Below are 17,783 nucleotides of genomic sequence, written 5' to 3'. Positions count from 1 at the left end.
TAAATTTAATTTCTTAGTTACCACATGAGTTCTCAAGTGGTAAAATGAATCCTTAAAGTGGTAAAATGAGTCCTCATAGTGGTAAAAATAGTTAATGTATAAGAAATGTTAACATACCATAGCCTTACCTCATACATTAAATACATATTAAATAATCAAATAGCTCACTGATAAAAAAAAATCAATATTAAAACATTTGATAGAATTTCGATAACAAAAGTCTATGACAAAAAAATATACCTATTCATATTTTATCATGCGCTCTTGAATAGAACCAAAAATCTTTAATTATTTAATATGTATTCTCAACCAACTTTTGTTCTAACCTAATTTATCCAAAAAAAAGCAAGTTTTTGATGCGAGTATGCCTCTTAAAGCATAATAGAAAAAAAAATACAATAAAATACTTCAAGCAAAGAGATAACATACATATGCCAATATATATATATATATATATATGGGCTAAGTTTAGAAATTTGGGTGGGCTACATTTTAGTATTTAATTTTTTTTAACTGAAATTAAGCTACAAATTAACGTTTTTTCAAAATTTGAGGTGTGTTGTAGTCCACCGGAGCCCGTGCGTAGCTACGCCTTTGCATATATACATGCATATCAATCGTTCTCACGTAGGAGCTGATCGATCGACTAGGTTATTAATTAATTATGTCCTTGAACTGTAATGAGTGTAAATTATCACTTATCCGAAACTGTCAATATATCTTTTTTTTTTTTTTTTTTTTTTTTGAAAACTTGCCCAAGTGAGCGAAATTTATTTAATGAAAAAAAGTTACAAAGAGGAAGGAGGCAGAACAGGCGTAAGAAACGCAACTAAACCTCCTATCATAAGAACACAAATTAACGCAATCGGAAATTAATTAGGAAGACCTAAACGATCCCTGTTACAATGTCTCACCATAAAATCTAGAGTTGAATCCCACCAAGTGAAGCCATTTGATGAAGCACCATAGTTAGCAAGGGCATCAACTAGTTGATTGCCTTCATGAAAGATATGGGTCGATTTAAAATGCATTTGAGAGATACGATGCAAGCAATTGCTCCACTGCACACGAAGCCCCCAAGGCACCAGATGAGGAAAACAAAGAAAAGTAAGTATAACTCCAATCATACATACTTCCAATCTCTAACCCAGTCTTATTTTCTCTGATACATATACTTATGTATTAGAACTACCACTATGGGCTTTCTTAATAGGAACTAGCTCGGAAGTTGTTATTACGTTTTTTTCTTATGTCATTATGCAATCAAAAGTCAATGTTTATTTCCTTTCAAAAAATAAAGTTTTTGTAACGAGTCTTCCACATTAACACTTAACAAAATAGATGGAGGTTTTAATTTTGAACGACATTGAAATAGTTTGAAAAGTATCAAAAAGTACGTAAATTTTCAAAATTAAAGTTGAATGATTTTTTCTTTTGGGGACAAAGTACGTACAAGGAAGTGAAATGTGATTTGAGCTCTAGTTTTTGTAAACACCAACAAAGGAGTGCAAGTTACTTTTTCGGAGTATCGTTACCATTTCTTATTTTTTATATTATAAACCATTAAACCATAGAGACCAAGTAAACCAACTCCCAGAACTAAGAATAATGCATACATCCACTCTCCCAAAACAATCTAGTCCAATTATTAAATGAGTTGGGCGATATCAGAAAATGAGCAATTATATCTCATTGCATTTTCGGACATGACGAAGTACGCATACTTTCTATTGGAAAATTGAGTAAGGTTTTTTTTTCAAAAAAAAAAAAATTTGAGTGAGGTTTTATTGTTTTAATATGGTCTCAGATTTTATGACCTTGATCTCGATCTTATGTGACAATCCATAATTCCATATTGATTTTATGGCCTTGATCTTCTGTAACATTCTGAATAGGTCGAACATAATCAGTTCAAATCAAATGAAGCTATTCCCGTCTCTTGAAACCATCAAAGGACACATGATTATAAACTTGGTTGGATCTTCTGGATGGAACCTAGGTTTAAATGACCGATGTAAATTACAGCATATTCGACCGAAATACCAATCGAGACATTGTACCTACAGGTTGTCAAACCCAAGAACTTCCATGAGTGAAAATATCACCGAGAGGGTCAGAGCTGTAAGGTTGATTATACGTACACAATTTGAACTTCATTGTAGTTGATTACGTACATACCATGACAGTAACCCTCTAAAACCAAAACTTCCAGCTTCATTAGTAGATTAGTGGGCCAAAATTAACAGCCAAAGCATGCAGAGTTGCAGACAAAACCCAGAAACTGATGTGTTTGTCTTGAATGATAGAAATGAAACCGAGCTCCTTGTATGTCTCAACTGTGCACCAATAATTTGATAGACCTACCGGTAACCAATTATCTTACCCTTTGCAATTTGTAAAAGAAGTTACAAAAACAAACAGAGCTTATGTCTACATAATTACGTGTGTACGTATGTTGTAGATAGCTAGCTAAAAGTTAATTAGTTATCAACTTATTAGGTCATAAGAACAAAGTATATGTATGCAGGCTAGGATATGCTTGATAGCTAGGTACCCTTCTACCCTATGTGATTTTCTTGTAGTATTCCCACAAAACTTAGGTATAAACGTCCCATGTTGTATTAGCTCTATATATGATTCATTGGTCATTTCTTAACGATGTACCTTATATGAAATCATGAGCTAATTAAGCTAGACAGGAAACCAGTACAGCACAAATTAGTTTCTAAGGCAGCAAGCAAGCAAAGCAAAGCAAGATGGCCATAGCCGTACTGGATGCTCTAGACAATGCTCGAACGCAATGGTACCACATGACAGCCATTGTCATAGCCGGAATGGGCTTCTTTACCGACGCCTATGACCTCTTCTGTATCTCCACCGTTTCTAAGCTCCTAGGCCGGCTTTACTACTACGACCCCAAAACAGGAGCCCCCGGAAAGCTTCCCCAAAACATCAACAACTTGGTGACCGGAGTTGCCCTAGTCGGAACCCTATCGGGCCAACTATTCTTCGGCTACCTTGGGGACAAGCTTGGCCGCAAGAGAGTGTACGGCATCACCCTCATCATGATGGTCGTCTGCGCCATTTGCTCCGGCCTCTCCTTCGGGTCCACACCAAGCGCCGTAATGACAACCCTTTGTTTCTTTAGGTTTTGGCTTGGATTCGGCATTGGCGGAGATTATCCCCTCTCTGCCACAATCATGTCCGAATATGCCAACAAATCAACACGCGGCGCTTTCATAGCGGCGGTGTTTGCCATGCAAGGCGTGGGGATTATCTTTGCCGGTTTGGTTTCCATGACACTCTCGGCAATCTTCCTTAGTCGTTACCCTGCACCAGCATTCGATGCAAACCCTAAAGACTATTCTGACGTGTTATCCACGCAACCGGAGGCGGACTTCTTGTGGAGGATTGTCCTCATGATCGGGGCTCTGCCAGCCATTGTCACGTTCTACTGGCGCATGAAAATGCCCGAAACGGCTCGCTACACGGCCTTGATCGAAGGAAACGCCAAGCAAGCCGCGAGTGATATGGGTAATGTTTTGGAGATCGAAATCCGAGCCGAGCAGGACAAGGTGGCGCAGTTCAAAGCAGCAAACGAGTACACTTTGCTCTCCGGAGAGTTCTTCAGGCGGCACGGGAAACATCTCATCGGAACGATGACGACTTGGTTCTTGTTGGACATCGCGTTTTACAGCCAAAACTTGACTCAAAAGGACATTTTCCCGGCGATGGGTTTGACTGACCCAGCTAAAAAGGTCAACGCTCTTATGGAAGTCTTCCAAACCTCTAGGGCCATGTTTGTGGTTGCGTTACTAGGGACATTCCCTGGTTACTGGTTCACCGTGGCTTTCATCGAAAAGCTCGGACGATTCAGGATCCAACTCGTCGGGTTCTTCATGATGTCTGTGTTCATGCTCATCATTGGGTTCAAATACGCGTGGCTAAAAGATCACCCAGCAATATTTGCAACTCTCTATGGTCTGACATTTTTCTTCGCCAACTTTGGTCCGAACAGCACAACTTTCGTGCTTCCGGCCGAGCTGTTTCCGACGAGGGTGAGGTCCACGTGCCATGCGATAAGTGCAGCGTCCGGGAAGGCTGGGGCGATGATCGGTGCATTTGGTATACAAGACATAACTTTGGATGGAAAACCCAAGTCGATTCAAAAGGCTATGATGATTTTGGCGTTTACCAACATGTTAGGGTTTTGTTTCACGTTCATGGTCACCGAGACCAAAGGGCGGTCCTTGGAGGAGATCTCCGGCGAAGATGGTGACAACGGCGGCGAAAATGGAATACGTACGGATGCACCGGTGTCTAAGTAGCTAAAATATTTTCTTTTTGATTAGTTAGTCAAATAAATGAGCAATATCTTATTTGCTGGAAAGGTGTTATATTTACAGTAGTAGCAATAAGAGCCATAAGGTTGTGAACCAGTTTGAAGTACTGGTGCTAGTTTAAGATGAAGTGGAAGGCGTCACGTACAATGTATCTTTTCTTTCAACAATGTTTCTTTTTTGGTTTTAATTTTTACAGTGAAGATGTGTGTGTATGTTTGCTACAAAATGAAGATTGAATCTCATTCTATATACTTAGTTTCCAGTAATTGTAGAGTTTATTTTATTTTTATCCTTTTATGCAACATTTGATTTTCTAAATAAGACGAATTCAGAACCTCTCATCAATAAAATGAAGACTGACAGTGAGATAGTCTGATATCACCACACTAAGAAGTAACTCATTTGCTTTATGATTAGAAACTTGAGACCAGGCCAAGACAATATTTTGCTTACCGAAAACTGCAAAAACCCCATCCCTAATTTCTTATAGGCCAGGGACGTTTTCACTTTTCAGTAAGTAACTTCTGGTTAATAGTACTTACAACTCAAAAAAAAAAAAAAAAAAAAAAAAAAGGCGACTATTGTGGTTAGAATTCAAGCCTTATTCACCCATTACGTTTATAACTACTGCTTTTATACCCCCGCTAGGAGTTTTTCACCTTCTTCGCGAGTTTCGGATACTATAATCTTTTTTCTCACCAGCACCATAATATCAAGACCTGAAATCTCATATTAAGTGTTGAATTACTTGCATTATTATCGGTAAAGAAGAGAAATAGTAATTATTTTTCTCCGCTTGAAGCTTGGGACTAGTGAATGAGGTTTCTTCTTCACTAATCACTAGTGGCCCAGAGAGATGATGGCCCAAAAAAAAAAACCCAACTTGAAATTTGAATGATACACCAAAAATAAATAATTCCAGCGTTGCAGAAAAGGTATGAAATATTAATATCAACGTGTCCGGCTCTAACAAAGCCACCTGCAAATTCGAAACCCTAGAAATTTGCAGACCTCATCTTCTTCTCCCCCAAACTTCCTCCCTCCATGAAATGGGACATGGAAATCGAGGAAATCGAGGCCGTGCTGGAGAAGATTTGGGACCTCCACGATAAGCTCAGCGACGCCATCCACTCCATTTCCCGCGCTCACTTCCTCGACTCCGTCAGGGCGCTGCGCAACTCGTCGGAGAAGAAGAAGAAGAGCGGCCTCCACCACGTCTACGGTGGAAACGACGCCGTGGCCGCGGCGGTGGAGGAGAAAGGGGCCGGGTTCGTGTTCGTGAAGGACTTCCGAGTCGAGCAGGACGATGAGTTAAGGGAGGCGAAGAGCCTCAATGCTATAAGGACCGCGCTCGAGAACCTGGAGGACCAGCTCGAGTTTTTCCATGTGAGTGAGTTTTATAGCTTTGCTAGGGTTTCGTTTTGGTGTTCGAATTTGAAGATTTAAATGTTTGATTGTGAGTAATTTAATTAAAGGCTTATCCGGATTTGGAAATTGTTTAAAGATTGATGGTGTTTGTTGGTTTTGTTTCTCAGTAAGAAACCGAGTTAACATATGGTTTATGCTGGTTAAATGCTGTGTTAGATGGTTATATGCTTATGAGTTTTCGAGTCTGTTCTGCTTGGGTTGCTTTTAGATATGATTTGCTATGTGAAGTTTAAAATGCCGAAGAATAGTGTTTCGAGCAGAGGAAAATGAAAGTTCTTAACGTTAGACGGTTAGGAATTAGGATTGTGTGTGATTTCCATGGGGGAAAAAGTGGTGAGGGATGAGAAACAAATGGTTGTGAGGATTGCTGACCGTGGGGTAACCTTGACTTGCTAATTAGTTAATCGCTTTTGGAATTATCTATACTTGTTTAGGTGAGGTAAGCGCGTGAATTCACTTGCGCTGGATTCATTAACAACAGCAACTCTTTCCTAGGGAATCATGGAGCTTAGGTTCTGGAAATATAATTAAAGCTAAAGATTTATGTGTCCATGTATTATAAGCTTTGTTTTGGTTGCAGACCTGTCATGGGACAGGAAGAGGATGAACAGCTAAACATGAAGAAATAATATAATTGTTGAACTTTGTATTGTTATACTTTTGCGGAGATGAAAGCTAATGATCTATGGTTCAGTGCAAATAGCTTTATTTGTGTCAATAGGGATGTGTTTCAATGGTTCAACCTTTATTTTTACATAGATTGATAATGAATTGGGCTGTTTAGTTAGTCTTGAATGATTCTTTTGGGGGTGATTTCAAGTTGAACTGGAATGGCCAGGTGGCTAGGTTCTGGTTAACTGAGTTCGGATTATTTGATCAGGTCTGCTTTTGGAAATCATGATTGAATGTTGTACTGTGACTTTGCATATAGGTGCAGTAGTATTGCTTTTAAAGGGGGGGGAGTCCTCTGTTTCTGTTATTGTTGTTTGGGTTTGAAACTCTGTGTGTGTATTCTAACGAGCACTTGGTATTTTAAGACATTCCAAGCTCAGCTATTTATGTCAATTTGTTTTCTCTTAAAGACTGTGCAGGTTCAGCAGCGGGCTGAGAGAGATGCTGCAATTGCACGCTTGGAGCAAAGCCGCATTGTTCTAGCACTGAGATTGTCTGAACACCATGGTAAGAAATACAAGGTTATTGAAGAAGCCCTCGCCTTTGTTGGAGATGTCTGTGATGCAAATGGCTTTGTTTCTCCCGAAAATCTCTATGATCCTCCAGTCACTCCTGGTGACAACTTGGCGAACTCTGAAGGGAAGTCTAATATTATAATGAAAGTTCTTGTTTCAAGTGTAAATTTTGCCAAGAAGACTCTTAAGTTGGATAACATGGGTGGACTACTGGGAAATGCTGCTTTGGTGGCAGTCAGCATGATCGCATTGGTGCATATGCAGCAGGTAGCAGTTACGGAGCATCCGCAGATGCTGGAAGATAAAATCTACGTGAACAGGAGTGCTAGAAAAACTTCCCGGATGGAGGGGGCCTCATCTACTGGTCGTCTCAGCAACTTGGATGTGCTATTAGCCAGGGGTTAAGGCAGACATCCGAAAAATTTTGTAGCAGGGAGTTGAATGATGGGTGGTCTTATTTCATGGTTCCATTGGGTTTGAAGAATTAGTCGAGAGGTGTGGTAATGTGTAATCTAGTAGGCTGTTCTTATTCAAATTTTAGTTGACACGAACTGTCTCACAAGATATTCGAGGTTGCCCCCCTCTTTTCTGTAGTCATCTGAAATCGGTTGTGCATATTACAAGTTCTGATATTCGCTGTTAATGTGGACGTGTTTTTGTTTGATATTAAGTGCACATAACAACCTCCCTGCTGAGAATGCATACTTACTGTTTACTTTCTTGCTCCCTTCCTCTCGTTCCTAAGGCTAAGAATGTAACAATCGGAGCTACCCACTAAAACTCCAACCCCATTTGTACAGCACATGACCTTAGCTACCGAAACCTGCTAGTCTGTGTTCTGAAATGTACCAAACTAGTGGAAGCTCCATAAATGCCCTAATCTCAGGAAATGGCACTGCAGATTATGGATGCAAGTCAGAGAAGGCTCGTAACCGGTAACTCTATAACCCAATTCCCAATTTCTAGCAGAGATGACAGTGGAGGGCACAAGATTGTCAAAACTTCCACAGAATATAGTGACCAAGTAGGGTCTGCCCTCTGAGACTTTGGAGCCCCTAACATGTGAGGTACAGGCACAGAATAAAGGCTTGAATCTCATCTTGGTCAGCCCAATTTGAACACAAATAATGTATATATTTGAGTACAAGTCTGTTTTTAGCCAACTTTAGCCACTAGTGTCAAGATTAATTAGAAGTAAAAAATGGGAGTTGTTGCATATAATGGGAGGATAATACCTAATTGCAAAAGGAATGTCGGAAAGCTATGTAATCTTTAGGCTTTATGAGGTGGGATTGTGACTTTAATTTGTTTTTTGGTCGCAGAAGAATGAAAAGGTTTAAAGGGTTTGAACACATAATTAGCCTCATAATTTGCAGCTGCGTGTATAAACACTTTCTTTGACTTGCTATTGGATGCATGACTAAAGGGCCTACTTAATTAGGAAGCGCAGAGAGAAAAGAAATTTCCCTTTCAAGGACAAGGTGAAAAACATTACTTCCATTTTGTCCAACTTTTCTTCCTTTGTCGATCCTTTTGTGATCTCAAAATTGACCACCAAGATTTTGTGCCCTTCGTGGAGAATGTCAACCAAACGAGGCAATAGGTACTAGGTCAACTGGAAAAATAATGAGTTGAATTTGTGAAAGTTTAAGTGTAAATGAATGTCTGAATCGTGGGATAATTTTAGTGATGTAGAATGTTAAGTAAAGTAGTCGGTTGTGCAAATGATGAAGGTATTGAAACTAAAAATTTAGATTGTTGGGAATCAACTTCAAGGATTTGAACATGGCCACGGGAAGCTTAGATCTTTCCAAACATTATTTGAAAACCTCAATCTTAAACGTTTGAAGAGATCGAGAGGAAATGACGAAACATGTACACACAATTAATAGTAACATTAAACTCCTCTAAAGTTGTAAGATCCACAATTATAGAGTCACTCAACCCGGGATTGGAAACAAGACTTTTAACTATCTCTCCAGTGCTAGACATTGAATATCTATGCTTCTCCGAAAATCTTAAGATCCACAACCATAGAGTCACTCAACGCGAGTTTGGAAGCAAGACTCTTAACCATCTCTTCAATGCTAGATATTGAAGAATGTGCTTCTCAAGAAAACCTTAAAAACAAATCGTAGCACAACTTTTGAAACTGTTAACAATTTGTTACGTACGTTCATATACTTAGATGATTATAATCTATTAAAATTTGAATATAATAACATATTAATACTAATATATGATACATTGATTACACGAGATTTAGATGTTACATTAAATACACAAAAATAAAGGGAAGAAGCTAGACATTGCTTTGGTTCCAAGCTTCATGAGTACACACACTGTCCAAATCAAATCTTCTCAATCAAAAGGATCGACCATACATGGACCATGCCCCAAATCAATATACCAAGTATATATATACATGGACCATGAACAAAATTAAATTAAGGAATCTCAGTCACACATTCACTCCCATAACGTTCATAAGCATCGCTGTCGGTTGGTAAAATAGAAATGGAGGAAAGTTGGATCCTCTATTTGGTGGGACCCATTTACACGTGTCTACTTATAAGCCGTGCTGACTCTTCACAGGAGCGCCACGCGAGCAGCACCCAGAGTCGATAGCGGCAATTGGCTGCAGAGGCCCCCATACATATTTTCACGTGTTGCCCCCGCCCCATTTGTCTTCTTGGGCCGGCCTGGCCCACTTGAGTTTTTAGGGTGGAGAAAATTTTAGTGGACACGGCTCGCCGTACATCGAGAACGTGGGGGGGGGGGGGGGGGGGAGCAGAAGTCCGACCGACCGTGATATCATTGGTCAACCTTTGATCGGATAAAAGTCATAATTGGCTTTCATTAAGCATGATTTGGTGGACTCGACGGGACCGTAGTAAGGTCTTCTCTAGCCTAGTCCGTTCGACCGTATCATAAGATTTGTAAGTTCTCCGACCGTCTAACCATATCTAACTACGTTCAAAAATCTCATGAATAATTTTGGAAAAAGAAAGCCTCCAACCCGATGGGTTTTAACTTTGTTTTGAAACTTCAACGTGCATATTCCACAATGGTCCCTCAAACCCAAAAAAAGGCTAGAAGGAAAGCAAATGAGAAAGGGAAACCGATGCATAACCTTACAAAGGGGGCTCATCAGAGAGAGCTAGGTGTTGTCACTGTTCACTAATTTGAATTTGTTATTTACTTGTTACAACACTTGGAATAAGAAACAGTACGTGAGCAAAAACCCACTTGCATATACTCTCGATCAGCTAGCAAAGTAGGCACCACATCATGCATGCTTGGCAAATTGGCAACTTGTTTCTGACATTATATATACGCACAATCTTAGCATCGAGCCTCCTTCTAAAGGCTGCGACTTTTATCGATCTGATATATCACTTAGCTCCAACAACTTAACTCAGTTCAGTAGTTTAGTGCTTAATCTGCTCAGTAAGCATTCATAGATACATATATATAGGAGTGCCTATGGAGCAAAACTGTATCTGGTCTCGTACTAGTCATATATATATATATATATATGATCTGTATCCGTATTCGTACCCTTATATATCTGCTGTTAAGTAGATATACCACAGCCACGGTAGTCGATAGTGTATGGAATACATTTTCAATTGATCAACGTTACACATTGTCTTTGAGATCGTGTGTGTATGTGTGTATCCGTATATCGTATTACAAACTAATTCTATTATTAATCTACTTTCAGTTTTAAGTGGGTGAAAATATATATATTGTTTGTTAAATTGTATGAAACATGTATAAGAGACGAAAATACTAAGAAAAAAAAGTGGTTGACAAATTATTTCAAAAACCAAATTTATAGATTTGTAACTCTGCGCAGTCTTTAATAACTAACCTCATCAAGCATGGAGGATTGTCCATGGCTTGGCTTGCATTTTCTTCAATTATACAATTATAATTGATAAAGGGAAGAAACATTTGTGTTTGTCATGTTGAATTACTTGAATACTTGGGGGTGAAGTAGTGTATCACGCCATTGGAGAGTGATAGGATGACATTTAGGTCAATGGGCTTGGCTTGCATTTTCTTCAATTATACAATTATAATTGATAAAGGGAAGAAACATTTGTGTTTGTCATGTTGAATTACTTGAATACTTGGGGGTGAAGTAGTGTATCACGCCATTGGAGAGTGATAGGATGACATTTAGGTCAATTTGAATAGGCAAGGGCCGCAAGGAAGTGTGTGCCCTCAGGTCATGCATGTTGCAACTATATAGTATATATAAATACTTCCACATTGAACAGTGTCCCCAGAATAGAACAAAACAAACATAAAATTCAAGAAACTCCTGTAGTTATATATATTCTGTGTACGTTTACTGGATTTTTCTTAAGTACTTAAATACTGGTAATCCGTGCATCTGCCGAAAATCGTTAAATTAATTTTCAGCTTTTACAAGACCAAGTATATGAACGTTGCCTGTTTAAAATAGCCGATGCGTGACAGAAGATGATAATATTGTTGGAGAGGAAAGATCCCACATTGGAAAAGTGACAAATAAAATATAACTTATAAGTGGGTGACTCTTACCCAATTGTACCGAGGCCTTTTGTGATTAAAACCCAACACCTAACGGGTGGTTAAGTTGGGACAGTATCGGTACAATGGTGGGCCACTGGCCACGCTTGTCGCTGTTTAACATGGTATCAGAGCGGGTCCCTCTCCAATTGCGTCTCCACGTAGGCACGTATCATGAGCCCAAATTGGGGTTCCTTGTATTGCCATTGAAATGAAATTACCAAGTGTCCAATGTGGGCCTTGGATTGTATTGACCAAGTCTCCAATATGAGACTTGTGTCCCAATTTCCAATATGGGAATTGGATGAATGAATTTCACGTGCAGACCTAGAGCTAGGTTGCACGTGAGGGGGCGTGTTGGAGAGGAAAGATCCTACATTGGAAAAGTGACAAATAAAATATAACTTATAAGTGGGTGGCTCTTACCCAATTGTACCGAGGCCTTTTGTGATTAAAACCCAACACCTAACGGGTGGTTAAGTTGGGACAGTATCGGTACAATGGTGGGCCACTGGCCACGCTTGTCGCTGTTTAACATGTAGAATCGCTGTAAATCTGTATGTAATTAGGATTTTATTTAATTAGGATATCCTGTAATTATGGAAAGATTGTTTCCTATTAGAGTTAGACTACTCCTTTGTACTTGTATATATACCCTCATTGTGGGATGAATAGAATTATCAAATTAACCCTGAATTGAAGTATTCTTTTCTACTTGGTATCAAAGCAGGTTCAATCCTTTGAACTTGCGCTGCATCCTTTGAATCCTGAATCCTGAAGAACACCACAAACCGCTGCGTACCACCACCATTGAAATCAAACCATCCTGAATTTCAAACCACCATCACCCTACCTTTTTTCGAAAAAAAGAAAAGAAAAAAATTTCTTTTCCAAAACATTCATATCCATCTTGAAACCCTTGAAAATCCAAACCTGCGAAAATCATGAATTCCTCAATGATGCAATCAGAGAAACAGGCTATTGGGCATTCGGTGACTACCGAATTTTCTGTTATGGCTCAACGCAAACAGGGTCCTCCTCCAGGCTTCTCAAGACCTTCTCCATGCCGTCTTCTGGGTAAACCAAATCCATATGCAAACAAAAGGTGCATTATCTGTGGGGAATTAGGTCATAGCAAGGAGCGGTGCTATGAAGTGATTGGTTACCCTGATTGGTGGGACTTCACCAAGAAACCGCGAAAGAATCTGGGCAAGGCCGCTGTTGCTACTACAGAGGAAGTTTACCTAGACAATGCCTCCGCTAATGTAGCGCAGTCAGGTATGAAGGGTAAAGTTACTTTTAATAGTACATGGATAATTGATACAGGTGCATCTGACCATATGACCAATGACCCAAGTCTTGTGAAAAACCTTAGACGTTCCCCTCAAGACGTTGTCTCTACTGCTGATGGTACTCCAACTCCAGTCACCGGAGAAGGTTCTATTGCTTTATCTGATACCTTAACCCTTGAATCTGTCCTAGTTGTTCCATCACTAGCCTATAATCTCCTGTCTGTTGGTCAAATTATTTTAGCTCTTGCATGTATTGTGACCTTCTATCCGTCTTTCTGTGTGTTTCAGGACATTCTGACTCGACGGATTCTTGGTTATGGTGTTAGAAGGGGGAAATTATACTATCTGGATCTGACAGAGACTGGAAAGAAACATAAGCATCTTTTGGGACAAGCTAATCAGATCAACGGGGTAGAGAATGCGAAGGAAGCTGTATGGTTATGGCATCGCCGTTTAGGTCATCTATCCTTTCGTTATCTTAAGAAGCTGCAACCTCAATTGTTTTCAGTTGTTAGTGATTTGGATTTCCACTGTGACATTTGTGAACTGGCCAAGAGTCACCGTATTTCATATTCACCAAGTCTTAATAAAAGTCCTGTTCCTTTTATGAAGATTCACTCTGATGTCTGGGGTCCTGCGAAAATTCCTTCTCTTTCTGGAGCTCGGTATTTTGTAACGTTTATTGATGATTGCACTCGCATGACATGGGTGTCATTACTGAAGAATAAGAGTGATGTATTTGGAATGTTTACCGAATTTCACAAAATGGTGGCAACTCAGTATCAACAATCCATCAGAGTGTTTCAGTCTGACAATGGTGGAGAGTTTGTGAATGGCCCTATGATTGAGTTTTGCCGGTCACATGGAATTCGTCATCAAACCTCCAATTCTTATACTCCTCAACAGAATGGTTTAGCAGAACGGAAGAACAGGCAGTTGATGGAAGTTGTTCGTGCTTCCTTGTTTGGAATGAATGTACCTCGGTCCTATTGGGGAGAAGCAGTGAAATCAGCAGCATATCTTATCAACCGTACTCCTTCACGGGTGATTGAGTTTCAAAATCCTCATCAGAAGCTTCATACACTTTTGACCATCCCTTCTATGCCTAATTTGGAGCCCCGAGTGTTTGGGTGCACAGCTTATGTTCATATTCCCAAGCCTCAACGCAGCAAGCTTGATCCCCGTGCCCGTAAGTGTATATTTGTTGGTTATGCTGACTTCCAGAAGGGTTATCGATGTTATGATCCTCTTACTGGCACTTTACATGTCTCTCTTGATGTTGCTTTTCGTGAATCCGAGCCTTATTACTCAGGGGGAGCTTCTCAGTCTTCCCTTCAGGGGGAGAGAGGTTGTGAAGGGAATCCTCGTTCTATTATTGATTTTGATGTCTTTGAAGACTTGGAAAATTTGGAGGATACATTTGAGGGTAGAAATTTGGAAACAGAAAATGCAGTTGCCGAACAGAGCATTATGAATTCCGAAATAGACAATGCGACTGCCGAACGAAGTGTTGCGAGTTTCGAAACAAAAAATGCGACTGCCGAACAGAGTGTTGTGAATTCCGAAACAGAAAATGTAACTGCCGAACAGAGTGTTGTGAATTCCGAGACAGAAGAGACGACTTTTCTGGATAGTTTGAATCAAAATCAAGACGTATCTGAAGCTCGCACACAAGATATTCCCCCTTCTGCATCACCAACTGAAGATCCCGGTCAGAATGATCCTCCTCAGGTACCCCTAAACTTTAATGAATCTTCTGGGTTAGAAAGTGTCGAACCTAGGAAATCACAAAGGGTTACCAAGGGAATTCCTAAGAAACAATATGAACCAGATATCAAAGCCAAAGCTAAATACCCTATAGCTAATTTTATGTCTAACCATAGGATTTCTGGGTCACATGCACTTGTTGTTGATCAATTATCTACTGTATCTATTCCTAGTAACGTGCAGGATGCATTGACTGATCCAAAATGGACAAAGGCGATGAATGAAGAATTGGAAGCTCTTCAAAAGAATGCAACATGGGAGCTAGTACCTATGCCGGTTGGAAAGAAGACTGTAGGGTGTCGTTGGGTATTTACTGTGAAGCTTAATGCAGATGGAACTATAAATAGATACAAGGCGAGGTTGGTTGCCAAAGGATATACACAACGCTATGGGATTGATTATGAGGAGACTTTTGCACCTGTGGCAAAGATTAATACTGTCCGGATTCTAATCTCACTTGCAGCAAACAAAGATTGGCCCTTGCACCAGTTTGATGTGAAGAATACGTTTCTTAATGGCAATTTGGAGGAAGAAGTGTACATGGATGTGCCCCCAGGTGTTAAGAATTACCCAAGTGACGTTGGCAAGGTGTGTAAATTGAAGAAGTCTTTGTATGGCCTGAAGCAGTCTCCAAGAGCTTGGTTTGGAAGATTTTCAAAATCCATGAAAGCCTTTGGGTACAGACAGAGCAATTCTGACCATACCTTGTTTATCAAACGCAAGAATGGTAAGATTACAGCTCTTATTGTGTATGTTGATGACATGATTGTTACAGGGGATGATCCGAAAGAGAGGAATGAATTGCAAAATTATCTGTCAAAGGAGTTTGAAATGAAGGATCTGGGACAACTGAAGTATTTTCTGGGTATTGAAGTTGCAAGGTCTAAGAAGGGGATTTTGCTTTCACAAAGGAAGTATGTCCTTGATTTACTTGCTGAAACAGGGATGCTGGACTGCAGACCAATGGAGACACCCATTGAGATGAATCACAGACTTGCTATTTATCCTGATCAAGTTCCAACTGACAAAGGGAGGTATCAACGTCTTGTAGGAAGGTTGATTTATCTTTCACATACTAGACCTGATATTGCTTATGCTGTGAGTGTTGTTAGTCAATTTATGCATTGTCCTAGTGAAGAGCATATGGATGCAGTCTTTCGTATTTTGAAGTACTTGAAGATGGCGCCAGGTAAAGGGTTACTGTTTCAGAAAAAAGATGAATTGGAAGTTGTTGGGTACACAGATGCAGATTGGGCTGGTGATAAAACTGACAGACGTTCTACATCTGGGTACTTCACTTTTGTTGGAGGTAACCTTGTCACTTGGCGTAGCAAAAAGCAGAAAGTTGTTGCCAGATCAAGTGCAGAAGCTGAGTTCCGAGGTATGGCACACGGAGTCTGTGAAATGTTGTGGATTCGTAATGTCTTGAAAGACTTGGGTTACAAGCTTAAAAAGCCTATGGATTTGCATTGTGATAATACAGCTGCCATTGAGATTGCACATAATCCAGTTCAGCATGATAGAACAAAGCATGTGGAGGTTGACCGTCATTTTATTAAAGAAAATCTTGACAGAAAGGTTATTCGCTTTCCATTTGTAAACTCAGAGGAGCAATTAGCTGATGTTCTTACTAAAGGAGTGTCCAGGAAGGTATTTGACAGCTCAGTTGACAAGTTGGGCATGATAGATATCTATGCACCAACTTGAGGGGGAGTGTAGAATCGCTGTAAATCTGTATGTAATTAGGATTTTATTTAATTAGGATATCCTGTAATTATGGAAAGATTGTTTCCTATTAGAGTTAGACTACTCCTTTGTACTTGTATATATACCCTCATTGTGGGATGAATAGAATTATCAAATTAACCCTGAATTGAAGTATTCTTTTCTACTAATATTTCAAACTGGCCACAGTTGGCTTCTCTATTAGAATAAATTAAGGTTGACTTGACTGACTGTAAATTATGATGTTGATTTTACAAAACTTGCTAGCTATGTTTTTCGATCCCCTCCTCCTCTTCCTCCTCTTGTGTTTGGATTTTCATTTTTGTTTCATTCCTTTGTTTTATGGGGTTTGCATAACAAAAAAAGCAGCCGCGAGCTGGAATTTGAATTGGTTTTGTCAAGCTTTTTAGATCAACTAACTACACTATATATATAAATCACGTTAACTTTCAAATATTAGCATCCTTTTTCTAGATAATTAAGTAAACCATCACATGTATATATGGATGAGAACTTAATTGGTCTTTCCCAAAAATCAATCATCAACACGCTTAATATATATGGATGAAGATGTGATGTTTCGTTGCTATGAACTTGAACTTGAAAGAAACTTGTTAAGCTCATCAACGCGTACTGTTGAACCTTGAATTCAAGCTCTTAACCCTATAAAAATAAAAAATAAAAAAAATAAAAATGAAAGCCATTTTGAAAATCAAAAACCCAAAGATATGTGTGTGTGTGTGATATAAACCACGATGATAGTGATGCCCTAAACTTGCAAGTTGCAAACTTATCTGCTAGTTTATATACTTCTATCTAAGTAGACATCTAGACATAGCTAGCGAGCGAAAAGTGAATTATGAGAGGAGTCTTTAGTCATAATAACCGTCGGTGCATAAAACAATTTCTATTCAAACAGTGGTTAAATTACACACTTATCATTTATGGGCATACCAGAGTGAACAACCCCATAGAAATACGTAATACGATTCACTGAACAGAGTACTAGCTATAGGTAACAGAATAATTGCATGTGTATATATGTATTTACAAACCCAAGTTACATGTCCTGGGGAAGAGGAACAAACAAAGTTGAAATAATGATGAGTCCATTCCATTTATATGTAGCAATACAAGCAAAAGAGAGAGAGAGAGAGATAATAATGCGTTGGCAACCACCCTAGATCAATTCTATTAATTGATCAACTATGAACTAACATGGTAGTTAAAAGAAAAGTTGTTGCAACAAATTGAATTGGTTACCAACAAGTGTCAGATTGTGTTTAAGTTTTTGGTAAAAGTTGTCAGCAGTGAAGCTGCTAAGGATTATCACCATCACCAACTTGCTTCAAACACAAAAACTATATATACATTTGCAGCAGTAAAATTAAAGTGATTTAAGAAACTGGATTTAACAGGTTCTCACGTGAAAGAGAAAACATCATGAAACAGATACAGAAGCTTGCGGAGCGAAATAA

At 39.3% G+C, this 17,783-nt stretch overlaps 2 protein-coding genes across 3 annotated transcripts; both read left to right on the top strand.

Annotated features, from left to right (window-relative positions):
* Positions 1-2,660: 2,660 nt before the first annotated feature.
* Positions 2,661-4,592, top strand: LOC133715913 (low affinity inorganic phosphate transporter 4-like). Its single transcript, XM_062142610.1, has one exon. The coding sequence runs from the start codon at positions 2,757-2,759 to the stop codon at positions 4,326-4,328; it is 1,572 nt and encodes a 523-aa protein (XP_061998594.1). The 5' UTR covers positions 2,661-2,756; the 3' UTR covers positions 4,329-4,592.
* A 686-nt stretch (positions 4,593-5,278) lies between these two features.
* On the top strand, positions 5,279-7,622 carry LOC133717429 (plastid division protein PDV1). Of its 2 annotated transcripts, none has more exons than XM_062144138.1 (2): positions 5,279-5,729; positions 6,863-7,622. In XM_062144138.1, the coding sequence occupies exons 1-2, from the start codon at positions 5,388-5,390 to the stop codon at positions 7,361-7,363; spliced, it is 843 nt and encodes a 280-aa protein (XP_062000122.1). In that variant the 5' UTR covers positions 5,279-5,387; the 3' UTR covers positions 7,364-7,622. The 2 variants fall into 2 exon arrangements, with proteins under 2 accessions (XP_062000122.1, XP_062000121.1); XM_062144137.1 differs by having other exon boundaries at positions 5,282-5,729; positions 6,854-7,622.
* The last annotated feature ends 10,161 nt before the right edge of the window (positions 7,623-17,783 follow it).

The sequence above is a fragment of the Rosa rugosa genome, chromosome 6 (assembly GCF_958449725.1).
Source record: "Rosa rugosa chromosome 6, drRosRugo1.1, whole genome shotgun sequence".
Classification (NCBI taxonomy): Eukaryota; Viridiplantae; Streptophyta; class Magnoliopsida; order Rosales; family Rosaceae; genus Rosa; species Rosa rugosa.
This window is presented reverse-complemented; position numbering and strand designations above follow the sequence as displayed.

What these genes read in the sequence shown, in the direction of transcription:
- LOC133715913 (XM_062142610.1), top strand. Translation starts at nt 2,757, where the DNA reads ATGGCCATAGCCGTACTGGATGCTCTAGACAATGCTCGAACGCAATGG.
- LOC133717429 (XM_062144137.1), top strand. Translation starts at nt 5,388, where the DNA reads ATGAAATGGGACATGGAAATCGAGGAAATCGAGGCCGTGCTGGAGAAG. An exon ending in ACCAGCTCGAGTTTTTCCAT is followed by an intron (nt 5,730 to 6,853) that starts GTGAGTGAGTTT and finishes TTTCTCTTAAAG; the next exon opens with ACTGTGCAGGTTCAGCAGCG.